General features: G+C 41.6%; 2 protein-coding genes across 5 annotated transcripts; one reads left to right on the forward strand and one right to left on the reverse strand.

Moving 5' to 3' along the window:
• Nucleotides 1-991: 991 nt before the first annotated feature.
• On the reverse strand, nucleotides 992-2,396 carry b3galt4 (UDP-Gal:betaGlcNAc beta 1,3-galactosyltransferase, polypeptide 4). Its single transcript, XM_030055676.1, has one exon. It carries the CDS (start codon nucleotides 2,105-2,107, stop codon nucleotides 992-994), a length of 1,116 nt encoding a protein of 371 aa, XP_029911536.1. The 5' UTR covers nucleotides 2,108-2,396.
• A 2,088-nt stretch (nucleotides 2,397-4,484) lies between these two features.
• Nucleotides 4,485-16,109, forward strand: nr2c2 (nuclear receptor subfamily 2, group C, member 2). 4 transcript variants are annotated; one of them, XM_030055673.1, is made up of 15 exons: nucleotides 4,485-4,631; nucleotides 5,920-6,011; nucleotides 6,279-6,372; nucleotides 6,628-6,828; nucleotides 7,071-7,176; nucleotides 7,854-8,033; nucleotides 8,265-8,421; nucleotides 8,635-8,725; nucleotides 9,148-9,293; nucleotides 9,898-10,075; nucleotides 11,328-11,449; nucleotides 11,598-11,737; nucleotides 12,148-12,285; nucleotides 12,428-12,533; nucleotides 13,494-16,109. In XM_030055673.1, the coding sequence occupies exons 3-15, from the start codon at nucleotides 6,301-6,303 to the stop codon at nucleotides 13,666-13,668; spliced, it is 1,812 nt and encodes a 603-aa protein (XP_029911533.1). In that variant the 5' UTR covers nucleotides 4,485-4,631; nucleotides 5,920-6,011; nucleotides 6,279-6,300; the 3' UTR covers nucleotides 13,669-16,109. The 4 variants fall into 4 exon arrangements, with proteins under 4 accessions (XP_029911533.1, XP_029911532.1, XP_029911534.1 ...); XM_030055672.1 differs by having other exon boundaries at nucleotides 5,920-6,008; nucleotides 6,296-6,372; XM_030055674.1 differs by having other exon boundaries at nucleotides 5,924-6,008; nucleotides 6,296-6,372.
• The last annotated feature ends 132 nt before the right edge of the window (nucleotides 16,110-16,241 follow it).

Here is a 16,241-nt window from a genome sequence, read left to right on the forward strand (position 1 = left end):
TAAAAATACTGCTGCTTAGTGTGCCTATAGCTGTGCATCACTTTAGCTCCATGGTGCCGTTTCAGTGTCTGGTGGCACACTGAAGCACCGGAACAGTTCAGCCTCCAGAAGAGAGGGGCATACAGTGGCTGACTTCTTCCTCCTGTTCACGCCAGCCAAATACATTTCACTCAGCCCCAAGTGTCCAGTGAAATACACGTTGCACACCTCGTCACATCATTATGTTATTACTGAGTAAGATAACACTTTAAATCCTTTCACATATCATGTATACAGTTCCATGGTAGAGTATTTTCCAAAAATATTATTTCCAGTTGTGATGAACTCAAACTTTGATATCCCAATGGAAAATTTCTCCCTAACATGTGAGGTTTTGACAAATAAATCAAGTCTCTCCAGAGTGAATTATAGCGATGTATTTCCTTCTAAGTGGATCTAAGTGGATGTGCCGTACTATATTTGCTACTTTTGGTGAGATCATGCATTCACTGTGTCTGCTTAATTTGATTAATATCTACCTTGGAAGCAGCTAGAGCCAGAATAGACAGGTGCTGCAATGTTTTTAGGTAACAGCCTAGATTTAGCATTTTCTGTACCCTGTAGTGCATTTATCACATAACAAGCAGCTGTGTTTCTCCACTTTACCTTTGCAGAGTGTGAATATTGTGTGTTTGCTAGTGTTTGTTCTTTATTTACATCTACAGTATGTGTCAGTATAATAATGCAGTAATACTGTAACAGTCTCCATATCTTCATAGAACCAACTTCACCAACTGATCACTTCTCTTCTGGCATGGATCCCAAAATGCCTATTAAAGTTAACATACATTCAAGTGTTTAAAAAATAAACCTATAAAAATAAAATTACAATTTCTCAGTGCACACAGTGTTGCTTCATAGCCAGAAGAGCGCTTGTGCTATTCACAGTATAGAAGCGAGGCAGAGCCCCAATAATAAGTTCAACTTTGCTTGCAAGCCAGGCTGCACAGTCTCACAACCCCTGTTCCAAGCCAAGAGCTTTCCCAAGCATCGCCCTGACTTTGCAGACCCCTAAAGAGGCACGAAGGCTCAGCCAGGAACAGGGTGGTGATGAATGGACATCAGCCCAATAGCGCAGCATCTCCCTGGGTGGGGTGTGGTGGATGGACACCATAGCCTGATAGCAGCAGCGCCCGTACGGCACAGCTGGCCCACCAGAGAAGAGTGGGCAATGTGACGGCAGCACCCCAGCTGTACGGGCACACAGACCCACAAACACGTCCTCAGGGGGCAGGGGTGTGGATAAAGGTGATGCAGCGGCTGCCAGGGAAATTTTAAGCAAAGCTGAGCGTGAGAGGACATAGGCTGTACCACTGCAATAGTCTGGGAAGACTGAGGGAGGGTAAGCTCCTGCAGGGAGGTAGTGCTTGCTATCCGGGTCACGGTCTGGAGCCACGTGGAGATGAACTCGGCCAAGGTACAAGTCTCCTTGTTCGTAAGGGTTACGGCTCCTATTCAAGAAGTGCAGGAGGGCACTTGGGTTAAACAAGACGTCATCATCCACCTTGGCCATGTAGTGGGCCTGCGGGCAGAAGCGACGGGCCCAGCCCAGCATAGATAAGGTCTTTAGTGTGAGGTTGGAGTAAGTGTCCACAAAACGCCCTTGAATTAAGTCTCCTCGCTCTCGTGCCTCCTCTATCAACAGCTTGGACAGTCCAGGGTCAGATGCCACACCCACCATGAACAGGGTCATGACCCTGAGCCCCCTCACCTCAATTTCCCCACCCCAAGTGTCCCTGATGGCTTGACGGGCTCTCTGATTGGCAGGAGCAGAGGTAACCATAGTGATGAGATATGGCTTGGCACGTTGGCAAACGAGCGGGCTGGGCATGAGCAGGAACTCCTCCGGCCTGGTAGGTGGGACGCTCTGCGGGGGGATGATCCCGGCGTGAGGCTCCACCACTGCATTCATGCTCATAGAGGTGACCCAGGATTCAATGAAATCCACAAAAAGCAGAGCGAGCAGGGCTGTGGCCACCATCAACATGCAGAGCAAAGGCAAAAAACCGGGCTTGCTCCCCCGCTTTCCTAATCGGGGTTTACACACCCATATCCCCCGTCCCAGCATGACCAGCCTCCACGGTGACAACACAGCTCTGAACAGCGCTATGACTACTCACCCCTAGTTTTAGGCCTTGCTTCCTCTTTCTCTATAAGCACTCTGGATCCCCTGCTGTGATGTCCTTTTTATCCTTGATCTGAGGTCGGGTCCGCGGCAGCTGATGGCCAGTGCCAGCTGATGTGGATGTGGTGAAGAGGATGGTACTCTCGCTGCTGCAGCCGCATCACGTTTACAAAACTGGGATATGCAGTTGCGCAAATCAAGCGGTCGATTTTTGTAAATGCAGCCCGGAGCTGTATTTTCCCCTTTTCCTCAGTGATTGCTAAATGTGAAGCCACTGTGTGTGTCGCGACAGAGGGAAAAAATGTGTCAAACGCCCAGGATCGCTTCTACTGTAATAGGAAAAAGAAAAAAAAAAACGTGTTCCGATGCGTGGGGTCTCTTTGACTGCATACACGTAAATGGCATCCGCTATCACTAAAGGCACTTCTGCCTTAATTCCACGGGGACTATACAAGGATTCAGTAACATCACCTCTCGAACTCATACTTTTCCTTAATCCGCAAAGGATTACTAATTATGTTTAGACATATATCCGCATGCAACAACGCATTTTTTTAAATTACTGCTGCATAATTTGATAATATGGCTTCAGTGTGGTTTCAAATCTTTTACAGAAAAGAATAGTGATCCCGACTGTTACCGTATAGGACTAAAAAACAAATCGAAAGTAAATATATTGGTCTGTGGGAGCGAAAATGTCAATGGGGCTGAAACACTGAAATACACTCATGGCTGTATGGTCTTAAATATAGCCAGTGGTGTACAGGGAGGGAGGGAAGGACTCTAAACCTGTGTTTAAGGAAGCCCACAGTAGAGATTTTCAGGCCTATGACACAAGAAAAGTGACAAAAGCGTAATATTTATTCCTATATCCGGTGGGGCATTTCCATAGGAATGTGAATGGGCGTCAAGCTCTGCTGTCCAGTTACAGGCTATTGTTCTTGCTGAGGCTTCAGACATGCGACACAGATAGTCAGTGGTGTTGCACGACACCTGATGGTGATTCTATGGTAACGCTTGGCTCTTGTGCACTGCAATTATATTTTATGTGTTTTTGGCCAAGTATAGTTGATGTATGTTATGGGCTATACATGCGCATAAAAGTTTTAATTGGTTATAAAATGGTAAATTAATGTAAGGGAAGGGAAATGGATAATGCATTCCTTGACCATATACATATGCTGAACTGTGCTTGTTGTCAGTACATAGACCAGCGCAGAATTTAGTGCAAATGTAAAATAATCAAAAGAATGCAAAAGCAATGAAACAAAGCTGTCACAGGCCCAAGTTCAAGTAAATTTGTGACTACACAGTATCAGAATATACAAAAACACAAGTAAAACTGTGGTCAGATTTTTCAGAGACATATTAGGCCACTATTTCTAAACCATTTCAGTGCATGCATAAAAACTAGGTTTGTTTTCAACTATCCCTTTCAAGTTTTCACCCAACATTTTGGATTGGCAATAATATTCCACACCTCTTCAGTTTACAAAGTGTGTTTATCAAATTTTAATTCATATTCATATTCATATACAAAACGTCACGTGAAAGTGCAAGAAAAGGATTGCTGTCATGGTGAAGGCAACGTGGCTGGTAATACAAAATTGCTGAATGGACAAAAAAAACAACTCCCTAAAACAGCCAATAAAAAAAAAAAAAAAAAAAAAAAAAAGGAGCCTGGGTTCTACATAAAAAACCACAATGAGGAACATCTGATACTGTGATTGGCTGTGGTTATTATTCTGTTACAACTCCGTGCAAAAATGGCAACAGTCAAGATGAATGGAGCCATAACAAGCAGCAGAAGAGCGATCAATATGTTGCATTTGGCAGCCATTAAAGAACATCCTGCTGTTTGATGTTCAGATGGTGTGTGCCTTGAGTAGGGCCAGACTTGTCTAAAGACACTGCTGGAATGCTTTCTGTCAGGACTGGGAAAAAGAGCCGCTGCTAATGCTAAATGAATGGAAGTCACAGGGACAAATGTGGCGTGATATTTTTGGTCAGATCAATTCAAATGAACGTCAAAACTACATGTAATATGTGTCATTCATTCATTCATTCATTCATTCGTTCGTTCATTCATTCCACTTTAGCATTCCCAGCTGCTAATCTTCGAAATCCCACAAATTCAAACCGTGCATTTTAGGTTCTGGAGGTTTGCACTCAGGCCAAAGAGCCATCTGAGCATCACATGAAAAAAAAAAAATCACATTAATTATCCTTTAAAGTCCCTAGACAGGCAGACAGGGTGACGTCAGCTCTGTCTGGCTCGCGCCGAGCTGTGCGCCGGGGGGTGGAGGCGCGCAGGGACGCGAGCGGAGGAAGGAGGGGAGGAAAAAAAAAAACTCAACGGGCTGGCGGTGTGGGGGTCACGAACTATGACCTTTAACAGAAGAAAACCAAAACAAATATTTTATAAAATAGCAGACAACTATAAATCTGTGATCCCCGAATCCCGGAGGTAAGTCTTCATCCCAGATTGAAAACCGTAGAAAGCGCAGTGAGATACTGGATGATAAAAGAGCACAGCTAATCTCCCCGGCTAGCCTGCTAGCTAGCCGGGGAGAGCTTCCTCCCAGCCCGACTCTAGCGGCCAGAGAGCCGGGGGTTGATGTGAAGCCCTGGGCGTTGCAGCCATCGCTTTTCATCATTGTGGCTACAGTGATATGTCTGACAAACAGATTTCTGTCGTTTGTAAATATGCGACATCATTATAGACTTAACCCACAATAACACCCGCATGCTAGAAGGTAGACTCTAAGGGGCAGGCTGGATAGATTTTGCTTTTCCCGCAGCTCTTGTTGCGTTTACTCTGGTTAGCCAAACAGGCTAACACAGGCAAGCTAGTGCAGATGAACTCGACCCTTTTACCTTTGCCTTCTCGGGGACGGTAGCGGGTTGAAAGATTTAATGCTGCAACCCGTACAGCTATGACTTTATTCACAAAACTACACTTGTTCATTTATTACGCACAAACCAACGTGCGTCCACTGGGCTGATAAGAAAAATACTATACTACATTAATTAGACTTCGTAACTCAAACGCTGGCTGGTTGCCAGATTCTCCATTTTGTTCTGTGTTTTGATGCGTTTGGTAGGAAGTATTGATGGATACTTTGCTGGGCCAATCAGTAAACGAAACGAAGGAGCACGGTCCTCCTCTCAGTCAGTGAGGCTGTGGACTTGATGCAGGGATGAATATATCAATAATCATTAGTACTGTGTTTTGTGCATTAGTTATTCCTTTTATTGTCATTATATAATAATTTAACCAAAAATGAGTTGCATACATGTATGGTGAATAGAGGTTATTGATTGATCAACCTTGACCAAGACCTCTGTGTGTGAGGAGAGGCTATCACATGTCATTATGAGCAAATGTGGGATAATAATAGACCACTGCACCTGCCACTGAAGATAATCAACTGTGGCATGATTACCTCTCAAAACCGATACACAGGTTTTTAGTTACACGTTAAATTACTTTTAAAGTGGAGGGATGGTCCTGAAATTGATTGTTACCATTTTTAATTACATACAAATTGAATTAAGAAAAGTCAGAAAACATTTACTCAATAGAAACTAGGTAGATCTTACAATTCCTAATGATAAAACATTTCAGTGTCTTACCAAATGTTCTGTGATTTACCAGAAATACATTGATGAAACACTCGGGCCTCAGCATTGGCCAGTTCCTCTCTGACAGTTTGTGCCTCTGTGGCTGATAAATGTCTTTGGCATTCCTCCAGACAGACCTCACTAATGACCTTACATCATCATGACGACCAACCCGAATCTGCTTTCTCAGCAGAAATTGGCCTCTGAGCAGGTAGCAAAGGTGAGTGTGTAAAGAAAGAGAGAAAGAAAGTTCACAGATGTGCAGGCGGGTGGCAGTGTGGGGGTCACCATGACTGTGGCTTATTCTCTAGTACCTGTATGATTTGCTTTTGGAGGCAAAAGTCACTCACTGGATGTTATCGTTTGTGTTGCCATAGAGACAGAGGCCACTTAAGAGCACCAGTAGAGAGAGTTCTCACTCAGGTTATAAAGAGCACTGCACCACTGGCCTGTTTGGATTTAGCTGTCACATAAGTGTGTTGAAATTTTTTCTAACCTCTCCCTCAGATTTGATGATGAGTGGGTCTCCGCAGCACTTTCAGGTCATCTCCACTGAGCCTGCTACAACACCACAGCGAATACAGGTAATTGCTGTACTCTAAACATTACTTGGCTTCAGAGAAAGTGGCACTGCTGCCACCTGTTGATATTGTCCTATGGCTTCCCAGCAAGTTACACACACATTGTGATGCTGACACTGGAAATTGGTAGATGCTGATGTGGTAGTGTTCTCAGATTAGCCACCATCTCTCTTATCCTCATTTTCTTCACTCATATGCTGCTTCTGTATTTATATGTATCTCTTTTTTCCCTCTTTCTCCTATGTCTTCCACCTCTAGATTGTAACAGACCAGCAGACTGGTCAGAAGATCCAGATAGTGACAGCGATGAACCCGTCCAGTGCTCCCAAGCAGCAGTTCATCCTGACCACGGCTGATGGCTCAGGGACAGGCAAGGTGATCCTGGCCTCTCCAGACAGCCATAACACAAAGCAGCTCATCTTTACATCTGCAGACAGCCTGATGCCGGGAAGGATACAGGTACAGACTGATCCATAATATCACCTCGAGGCTTATTACATTATCAGCAAGATCCTCTTATAATGCAGAGTGTTGACTCTCTTTTGAGTGTTTTTTTTTTTTTTTTTATTATTATTTTTTTATTTTATAGCTGTGACATTACTGTAATTATATTCAGCCAGAATGGTAGCTGTGATACCAGTATCACATCAGGACAAGACACAGGAGTAGTGGCCAGTGTCTGACTGTACTTTGTTTCTCAGATTGTTACAGATCCCGTGTCAATGGAACGGCTGCTGGGGCAGTCAGGGGATTTGAGCCGACCACAGCCAGTGGAGTACTGTGTGGTGTGTGGAGACAAGGCTTCAGGTACTTATGTGTGCAGTTGCATACCTAGTCATGTAATCCCCTGTATGCATCTAAACAAGAGAAGAAGCAATTTGTCAGTTAATCGACAGAAAATTAATCTGTTATAATGTAGATATGTGATCAATTGTTTTAGTCATCTAAAAATACCAAATATTTGCTGGTTGTAGCTTCACAAAAGCTAAGAATTACATGCTTTTCTCAGATTGATATCATTACAAAACGAAACAAACAACTTGTACGCACCAGAGCCGTTTTTATGCAGGTATGCAGGAACAAAAATACATAAATCAATGAAATGTAGGATGGAGGAGGTCTACACACTGGACAATAAAGAACTGAAACTGCTCTTTTAAAAGTGGGAAGTCTTGCAAGTTCTAGCAGTGTGTGTGAACACCTCCTTTCTAAATATCATTCCAAAATAAAGTATTTGCTTTGCTTTTTTTGGCTGCTGGTCAGCTTAAGGATGCCATTTTAGGGCACCACTTTGGCTCTGGGAATTTTTGATAAGTATTTGTCATTAGTTTTAACATTTTAGAAATGAAGAAATGATTAATCAAAAAAAAAAAAAAATTTGAAAGCTGAATCGACAGTGACAATATTACTTAGTTACATCTTGGCCAGTGCAGCCTCGCTCACACAGTGACTCACACACTCTGACTTGTTTCCTTTGTGTTCAGGGCGTCACTATGGAGCAGTCAGTTGTGAGGGGTGTAAGGGCTTCTTCAAAAGGAGCGTGAGGAAGAATTTGACCTACAGCTGCCGCAGTAAACAGGACTGCGTCATCAATAAACACCACCGCAATCGCTGCCAGTTCTGTCGGTTGCGGAAATGCCTGGAGATGGGGATGAAAACTGAGTGTGAGTTGACATCTCATTCTAGGACATGATGACACCGATACTTATAGACGATGCAGTTGCACTTACAAGCAGCTCAGGTCAGCATAAGTTGGCTAGCATAGCAGCAGTGAGTGGGGAGACTGTCCTTCAACCAAAATACTTGTTTTTAAGTTCTAACACAGCAATAACAAGTCAAAGTAGAAAATAAATTCATTTTTACTGTTGGGTTGAGCCAGCTTTATGTATCTCCAGCCGTGCAGAGTGAGAGGAAGCCGATTGATCTGGTGCCCAGAGAGAAGCATGCCAACTGTGCTGCATCCACACAAAAGATTTACATCCGGAAGGACCTTAACAGCCCGCTCATTGCCACGCCAACCTTTATCTCTGACTCTGAGACAGATGTCTCCAGGTGAGGGGAAGTCTGGCCTCCTGGCAGATTTTAGTGGTTGTATTTTTTTGTCCTTGAAGTGACAGTGTGGTTGTGTATGTGGGCTTTCTTTGTCACAGTAAGGGTTGGGGTATAAACAGCCTCACAGGTTTCGTAGTAACCTTCACAAGTGTGTTAGTGCTGTTATATATCATCATGTCAGCCTGTTGTTTATAAATCCTCTGTGTCATGCAGATCCAGCCTGCTGGACCAGGGGATGCTGGTTAACATCCAGCAGCCTGTCATCCAGACTGATGGAACTTTGCTGCTGGCTGCTGACTCAAAGGTACAGCTGTTCCTGCTGTTAGGTTTAATGTCTTTTTCCTTTTCCCTGTCATATGACTGAGTCTTTTCAGCAAGACGTGGAGCAAGGCTGTGACTTTTATTTAGTGGAAATTACATGTGATGCTTTGTATTGCGACCTTAACAAAACAAAGTGGTCTATACTTAAAAAACAAAACATTGCAGCAGATTTCCTTTGAGAAATGCACCAAATTCAGACTTCACTCAGTCCACTTGTTAGGAGAAAGCTTTTGTCTTGCTTTTCCGGTGCAGGCTTCTTTATTTTTGTCCTATTTTGTTTCATTGTTGTTTGTTTTGTTATCTGATCTTGAATTGTGTATTGCCTAAGGTAGATCTACACAGGCGACACATAATCTCGCCTAATGATGGATAATAATTTTCCTGGTTGCATTATGTCCCCTCCAGATGGAGTCAGGGCAGGGGGACTTGGGGACACTAGCGAATGTGGTGACATCACTGGCCAGCCTGAGTGACTCACTCAACGAGAATTTAAATAACGGTGATACCTCAGACAGCCAGCAGGAGGAGCAATCTGCCAACGATATAACACGGTCAGTCATTAGAGCAGTGAGCAGATGGGAGTGTGTTTCCTATTGCTGCTATTTCATTACTCATTTTAACGAATCATCCCTGACTTCCTCTCATTGCTTTGTGATCGTGGCACCACAGAGTGGCCACTTGCAGAACAAGGAGCACTAAAACATGACTATTATTGTGTCAAGTGTTGTCCTCTTTCTGTGTTTTTGAAAGGATGCAACTTTGTTAAAAAAAAAAAAAAAAAAAAAAAAACTCAAACTCTTAAAAGAAATCATACACATGTGAACTAGAGGGTTACATTTATCCCAGCCCTATTTACATGCAAATGTATATCAAAATAGTTATTAACCCTATTAATATGAAAATCTCAAATTTTCATCACTTTTCATTTTTATATCTAGGACACCACTAATGTGAAACAACATTTCATATGTGTTTTGGTTTAGTAGAAAATATCTGTAATGATTTAAGCATTTCGATTTGCCTATTCTGGGGACTAAGATAACTTATAAGTCACCATATTGATGAATAATTTTACATGATAAAACTGTTGACTCATTCCTCAATGTAGTAAAAGTTATGTGCTTGTGTGTGTGTGTCTGTGTGTCTTGCACATAGTGCCTTTGACACCCTGGCCAAAGTCCTGAACCCACCAGAAGCAGGGATGGGACAGGGCCTGGCAGACAAGTCGCAGTGTGTCAGTGGAGCGACCATCCAGCTGATTGGTCGAGACCAGGAGACTCCCATCATTGAGGTGGAGGGGCCGCTGCTCACAGACAGCCATGTCAGCTTCAAGGTGGGTGGGGTGGCTAATCAGCTCATACAGCTAACTGACAAAATAAAGTGAACACATGAGTAATACTAGTAATTACTAAATGAAGGATACAAAGCATATTGGCAGCTGGTGCTTCCACACATTAATCAATCTCACCATACTTGGGGTTATGTATAAGTTATGTAATACTGAGTTGCTCAGGATTTTGGTCACCATGCCTTCAAGATGTGAACTCAGTAACCTTGAGAGCAAAGACCTTTAGGGCCAATGTTTTGGAACAGGCAAAGACTAAAGATCACATATTGCTGAGGAATTCAAATATTGTCTCAGAAATTATCATCTAGTGCGGTGGGTGACAATTAGTGATTTATCTGTCAAACACAAATTTCACTGGCCTCGGTGCAGGGCAGGTGTTTAGTGTGAAGAGTGACTACGATAATGTTGTTTTGGAAGTCCGAGAGAAAGATATGATCAGAAGGGGAGACTGTAGTCAGAAGTGTTTTCAACTATGGTGTACACTGGTTGATGATACAGGAAAGGAAAAACACATAAGCAGCTCTGAATCTGTTGACTCCAAATGTCAGTCTAAGATGTGAGCAAACGGTTTCATCATTAATGGTTTGCCATGAACTTTAGAGAGGGACTCTATGGTCGGCTTGTGGTTGGGTTGTGCATTTGATACACTTGGAAGTGAAGCAGGCAGTGGTGTACTGAGCAAAGTCATATGATCAGATGAGTCATCTTCATCCTGGTTTCAACAAGTGGATGACTACATGTGTGCTACACACCAAAGGGGTGAAGGGTGTCTCTACACAGAAAATGCTGACATATTTCATGTCCACTGAGCTCCTTAGAGGCCAAGGAATATGGCATTAATTACAAAACAATTGAGTCATCACCCTCATCCCATGTTTAAGGATTCCTGTCCTAACAGCAGTGACCAAAGCCCTCATTCATGGAGTGATCACTGAAGGCTTTGCATTTTCATGGAAACAATATGAACGATATTCTGTGGTGCCATTCCAGTTACCAGAACTCGCCCCAGATTAGCACTTAAGGCAGATTCAAGACTGGTTAACTGCCCCAAAATGGCATGGCTCTTAACCATTATCAAAACAGCTAATAATGGAGAAAGATGTTGTATCCCTGGTTGGTCTTTTATTCTGACGATCATCTGTAGTCATTTGTCAGGCCTTGTGAATTTTTTTCCCTCAATATATCCTTTAGTTTACTCTTTCTCTCTCTCTCTCTCTCTCTCTTTGCCTCTTTCTAGCTGACTATGCCCAGCCCCATGCCTGAGTATTTGAATGTACACTACATCTGTGAGTCAGCATCCCGCCTCCTCTTCCTCTCCATGCACTGGGCTCGCTCCATCCCCGCCTTCTCAGCTCTTGGGTGAGAATGCTTTTGGCAGAAGGATTCTTAAATTACACCCTTAATCAGTGACACTCCAAGCTCCTTTGTGTAACTTTATAAGCTCTACTGGAACGGGCTACCTGTTGACCCACACTCCTGTCTTCTTCCCTCTTTCTCTTTTTCTCAGTCAGGAGGCAAACACCAGTTTGGTGCGAGCCAGCTGGAACGAGTTGTTCACTCTAGGTCTAGCTCAGTGTGCTCATGTGATGAACCTGTCAACCATCCTGGCTGCCATCATCAACCACCTTCAGAGCAGCATCCAAGATGGTATGGCCCACAGACTTCTAAGCATTAAAACATTTAAGCACCAAAGAGCTGCTTCTTATCACTCATGATGAAATCAGGCAGAAGACTATGGACTCTGCTTCTTCCGTTCATTGTTCTGTATGTCTGACGTGCGTGACATATCACATGCTTTTAGGAAATGATACAACGTGGTGACATTTTCAAAATTGCATTGATTTGCCCATTAACACCTCACTGCTGCCATCCAACATATCCAAAATGATATTAACAGGCCCAATGGCAGCACTGCATTTATAGGTCAAAATGACACTTTGTCACTGATTTGTCTTTTGTTGAGGTCAAGATGTTGACTGTTAAATTTGCTGGTCAAGTAAAAGTTCAATCACTACATAATGTACATACATTAAACTGGACATTCTCTTCCATCTCAGACAAGGTTTCTGGGGACAGGGTGAAGCAGGTGATGGAGCATATCTGGAAGTTGCAGGAGTTCTGTAACAGCATGACCAGGGTGGAGACGGACAGCTACGAGTATGCCTACCTGAAGGCTATCGTGCTCTTCAGCCCTGGTGAGTCTGCTAAGAATAGCATCTAAGCTTATGTTTAGTTTTGTTTTTATGTTGATACTATGCTTTGAATGAAAGGCTGGCAAATGGCAAAACTCCCACATGTGTGTTTTGTGGAATGACTGGTATGTGTTTCTTTGATCAGACCACCCGGGCCTGGATAGTAGCAGCCAGATTGAGAAGTTCCAGGAGAAAGCCCTAATGGAGCTGCAGGACTACGTGCAGAAAACCTATCCAGATGACGCCTACAGGTAAGTGCTTATCTACAGAAGACCAAACACCACAGCTCCACAGCTCCTGTTTTAAGATTAGTTTTCAATTATTTACACGCTGATAAAACATAAAAGTGCAGTGATTGAAAAACATGCAGTGACAAAAACAAGAGATGTACTCAATATTCTTTGCAAGTAAGTACAGATTCTTTATAATCCCACTGTGACAACTTACAAAATTATCTGTTTTTTATGTGCATGTATGTGTATGTATGTATGTTTGTTGTTAATTGTATAGTTATGTTTATGTTGGTGGTGCATGTTGTATTTTTTAATTATCAGTATATCTTATTAAGGTATCTGGTTCCCTAGTTTGATCAGTTGCTTTTGTCTCCTCTGTGGCAAATACAGTAACAGTTTTTGGTTTAGTTTGCTGTTTAACATTAGCAATTGAACTGCTGGCAAATATAGTGCTTTGCCTTGTTTTAAAATACCACAGTATGTGTTGTCTTACAGTCATAAAAAGATTTAACTGTATTTATCACTGTATTTGACTGTATTGTATCAGGTCATGGAAAATAATTGATAAAAAGCAGAGGAAGGTTTGTATATCTTGTGACATAATTGCATTTATGTGCAAATTGGCAGCTAAGTTGTGATGAAAGTAAAAATCATGCACTAATGTAACTTCTAACTTTAATGAAACTTTCGTTATTTGTAAAAAAAAAAAAAAAAAAAAAGAAGAAGAAGAAGAAGATTTTTTTTCACCATACAGTGATAAAGTTTACACAGTTACCATCGACTGTGGTGATGATACACTGGTGGGAGAAAACAAAAAACAGTAACAACAGCAACAAAACAGAACCAAAAAACCAACAAGGACCTCTATAACCACATCTTCCTTACAAAAAACCCAGCAGCAGAAGCAACAACAACAAAAAAACATTACAGTGATATTTGCAATTTCATTTTAGACCCATTGTGTGTTTTGTCCCTTAGGTTGACCCGTATCCTGACGCGTCTGCCAGCGCTGCGCCTCATGAGCTCAAGCATCACAGAAGAGCTCTTCTTCACTGGCTTAATAGGTAACGTCTCGATAGACAGCATCATTCCCTACATCCTCAAGATGGAAACGGCTGAGTACAGCAGCCAGGACTCTGACCCTGCAGAATGACACCCCATCACTCCTGAGCCAGAGAAGATAAGTCTACTTCACACACACTCTCTGCCCCCTAAAGGGTCAGCGTTGACCCCCAGTCCATAATCCTGCAGCGGCCCCTGCTCTTATAACGATGCATGATGCAAAACCATTCAGGAGTCCCTGGTAGATTAAGATCCCGTGACACAGGAGAGCCAGGATGGCACTTGAAGTGTTTTCTGGACGAGATAAAGCAGTGTGGAAAGCTTGAGTTTCTTGGCCTATATTTCATGGCGCTGAATTTGACGAAAGAGGAGTTCCCTGCAGCTGGTGCTCGTTTCTCTTTCTGTTTTTATAGCACTTAAAACAAATTCCTTATTATGTGAACTTTGTCAACTAAACCTCTCGAGTTGTCATAGTCTTATCTAAGCCTTACCATGCCCTTGTGTTGATCACATGCATCATTTTAGCACTAACTTTTGTTGCGAACGTCAGATAGATGAAATAACCAGTACAGTCCTTAATCTCAAAGTCAACTAAACACAAATCTTGCACACAGGAACTGAATTTCGCCTTTTTCAAAGCTCTCGTATAAAGACTGAAGAAAAAATTCTTGGTACGGACTGTAAAATGGACTTTGAAACTGCAGTATAACAGTAAAGGCTTCTCTGAATGTCATTATAAAATAGTAAAATGAAACATATGTTGTTGGAATTTTTTTTCTTTTGTTTATTTTTTTATCCATTTTGAAATTGACAGTTTCTTATATGATGGAAAGCATCAATGTACAGTTACATATATAATGGTTCTTTCTTTACTCCTAGATAATGGTTGACATAGGAACTTACAAATCAGGTACAAGAACTAACTCAGTTTAATGGCAACAAACCTCAATCCTTAATCTGCAGAGCATTCGAGTGGACTAGTTATCTTTGGTATTTTGTCACCACACAGTGCATTCACAGCTCCTTACAGCATGACCAGTATTTGATTCACCTTCTGTTTCATCATTTTTCAGTATTGTGCTTTGAATCAGATTCACAAATTCAGTTACGCTAGATTGGCCAGTTAAATTGACCAAATCTCTCTTAACAGAATGGTCATGTTTTATTTTTATGTTTTGTTTTGTTTTTTTCCTGCGGCATAGTGTCTCAGAGATTTTATGCAGCACTGGAGATGATTAGGTACAGTTATTTCTAGATTAGGAAGTGCACATTTGTACCATGGTCATGTTGCAAATGTTGCCTGTGCAATTACTACACCACTTTTCCCTTTATGACAATCAATTAGGCTATATGCTATTTTCCTCAGTTCTCATCGAATCATGTCTGTTTTGTATAAGCCTTTTTTTTTAATCATTCTGCATTTTATATGTGTATTTATCAGTGGCAGTTGTTTTCTCTAAGGAATCAGATGAGCTTCAATGTTTGGGTTCAGAGATGTTACTTATGTGTAGCTATGCTACAGTTTTTGTACACATAAATGTGTTGGCATTTATATTGTGTTAAATGCACATCAATCAGCTTTTGTTGCGCTCTACTACATTCATGCTGATTTAAAATTTTGTGTTACATGTCGTTTTAAAACTTATTTGTTGTGAACAGAATTGCTTGTTGCATACTAAGTGTACTTAAAGTACTTTTGGGCAGGTTTCCCAGACTAAACAAAAAAAGAAAAGAAAAGAAAAAAGAGCTTTCCTGGGAAACCAGCCTCAAGTGTATCAATGTCTTGAAGACCACATGAAATATGCATAGGCCTACCTACACATGTTATGGTTCAGCAGCAGCATCCACAGCAACATGAATGATAATAAGGATGTAAAGCAAACAGTGATTATGTTCTTGTGAAATAAATGTCAATTGTAATATCTGGGTTTAATGCCCATAAAGACTGTTTGTAAAGGCACTTGTGTGAATTGACCTTTGTACATGTAATTTCATTAAAATGAGTGCATGTTGTTTTTAAGCTGGGTTTTATAATATTGTCACTGTCTGCCCTTAAAGGGAGCATTGTTATTATTTTTATAGTGCATTGCAGTGCATGAAGTTGCTTAAATGCATTTTATTAAATGCTGTATTTAAAAAAAAAAAATACTGATGTAAATGTTGTGGCTTTAAAATATCAACCATGAGCAGCTGCCATATTAGAGGATATTAGACCTGAAAGAGGATTTTTTTTTTTCCTTTTCTTTTTCAGCTTTGTGGATTGAGTATCCTATGCTTCAAGTTTTATAAGTGTTCATGTACTTGTTCAGTGTATTTCTTCAGACATTGTGAGTGAATAATAACTCAAACAACATTCATGTTTTGCTCAAGTTTGTCTCAGCCCTACATTTTCTACCTCACACCGATGAAAATATTAAAAAAAAAAAAAAATGTATTTCACAGTTGAGCTCCTGTATTGGCATTCCATTCTCTGAGGCTGGCTTCTCCGAGGCCACAGATTATGACAGAAATAAACAATTACCCATGCAGTAAGACGTGACTAAGTCTGTTTATGATGAAAAAGAGTTTTTTTCTTTAGTTTCTATCTGATGTAACAAATTGTTGGCAACAGAAATGATAACTGAGTTGTTATTATACTGGCATATCAGTTGAGATGCCCTGTAA

Source organism: Myripristis murdjan, chromosome 7 (genome assembly GCF_902150065.1).
Source record: "Myripristis murdjan chromosome 7, fMyrMur1.1, whole genome shotgun sequence".
Classification (NCBI taxonomy): Eukaryota; Metazoa; Chordata; class Actinopteri; order Holocentriformes; family Holocentridae; genus Myripristis; species Myripristis murdjan.

Bases quoted from the DNA above. Each gene is read 5' to 3' on its own strand.
- b3galt4 (XM_030055676.1), bottom strand. From the start codon at position 2,107: ATGCTGGGACGGGGGATATGGGTGTGTAAACCCCGATTAGGAAAGCGG.
- nr2c2 (XM_030055673.1), top strand. From the start codon at position 6,301: ATGATGAGTGGGTCTCCGCAGCACTTTCAGGTCATCTCCACTGAGCCT. The intron at 9,294-9,897 runs GTCAGTCATTAG...TCTTGCACATAG, and splicing joins TCTGCCAACGATATAACACG to TGCCTTTGACACCCTGGCCA. The intron at 11,450-11,597 runs GTGAGAATGCTT...TCTTTTTCTCAG, and splicing joins CCCGCCTTCTCAGCTCTTGG to TCAGGAGGCAAACACCAGTT.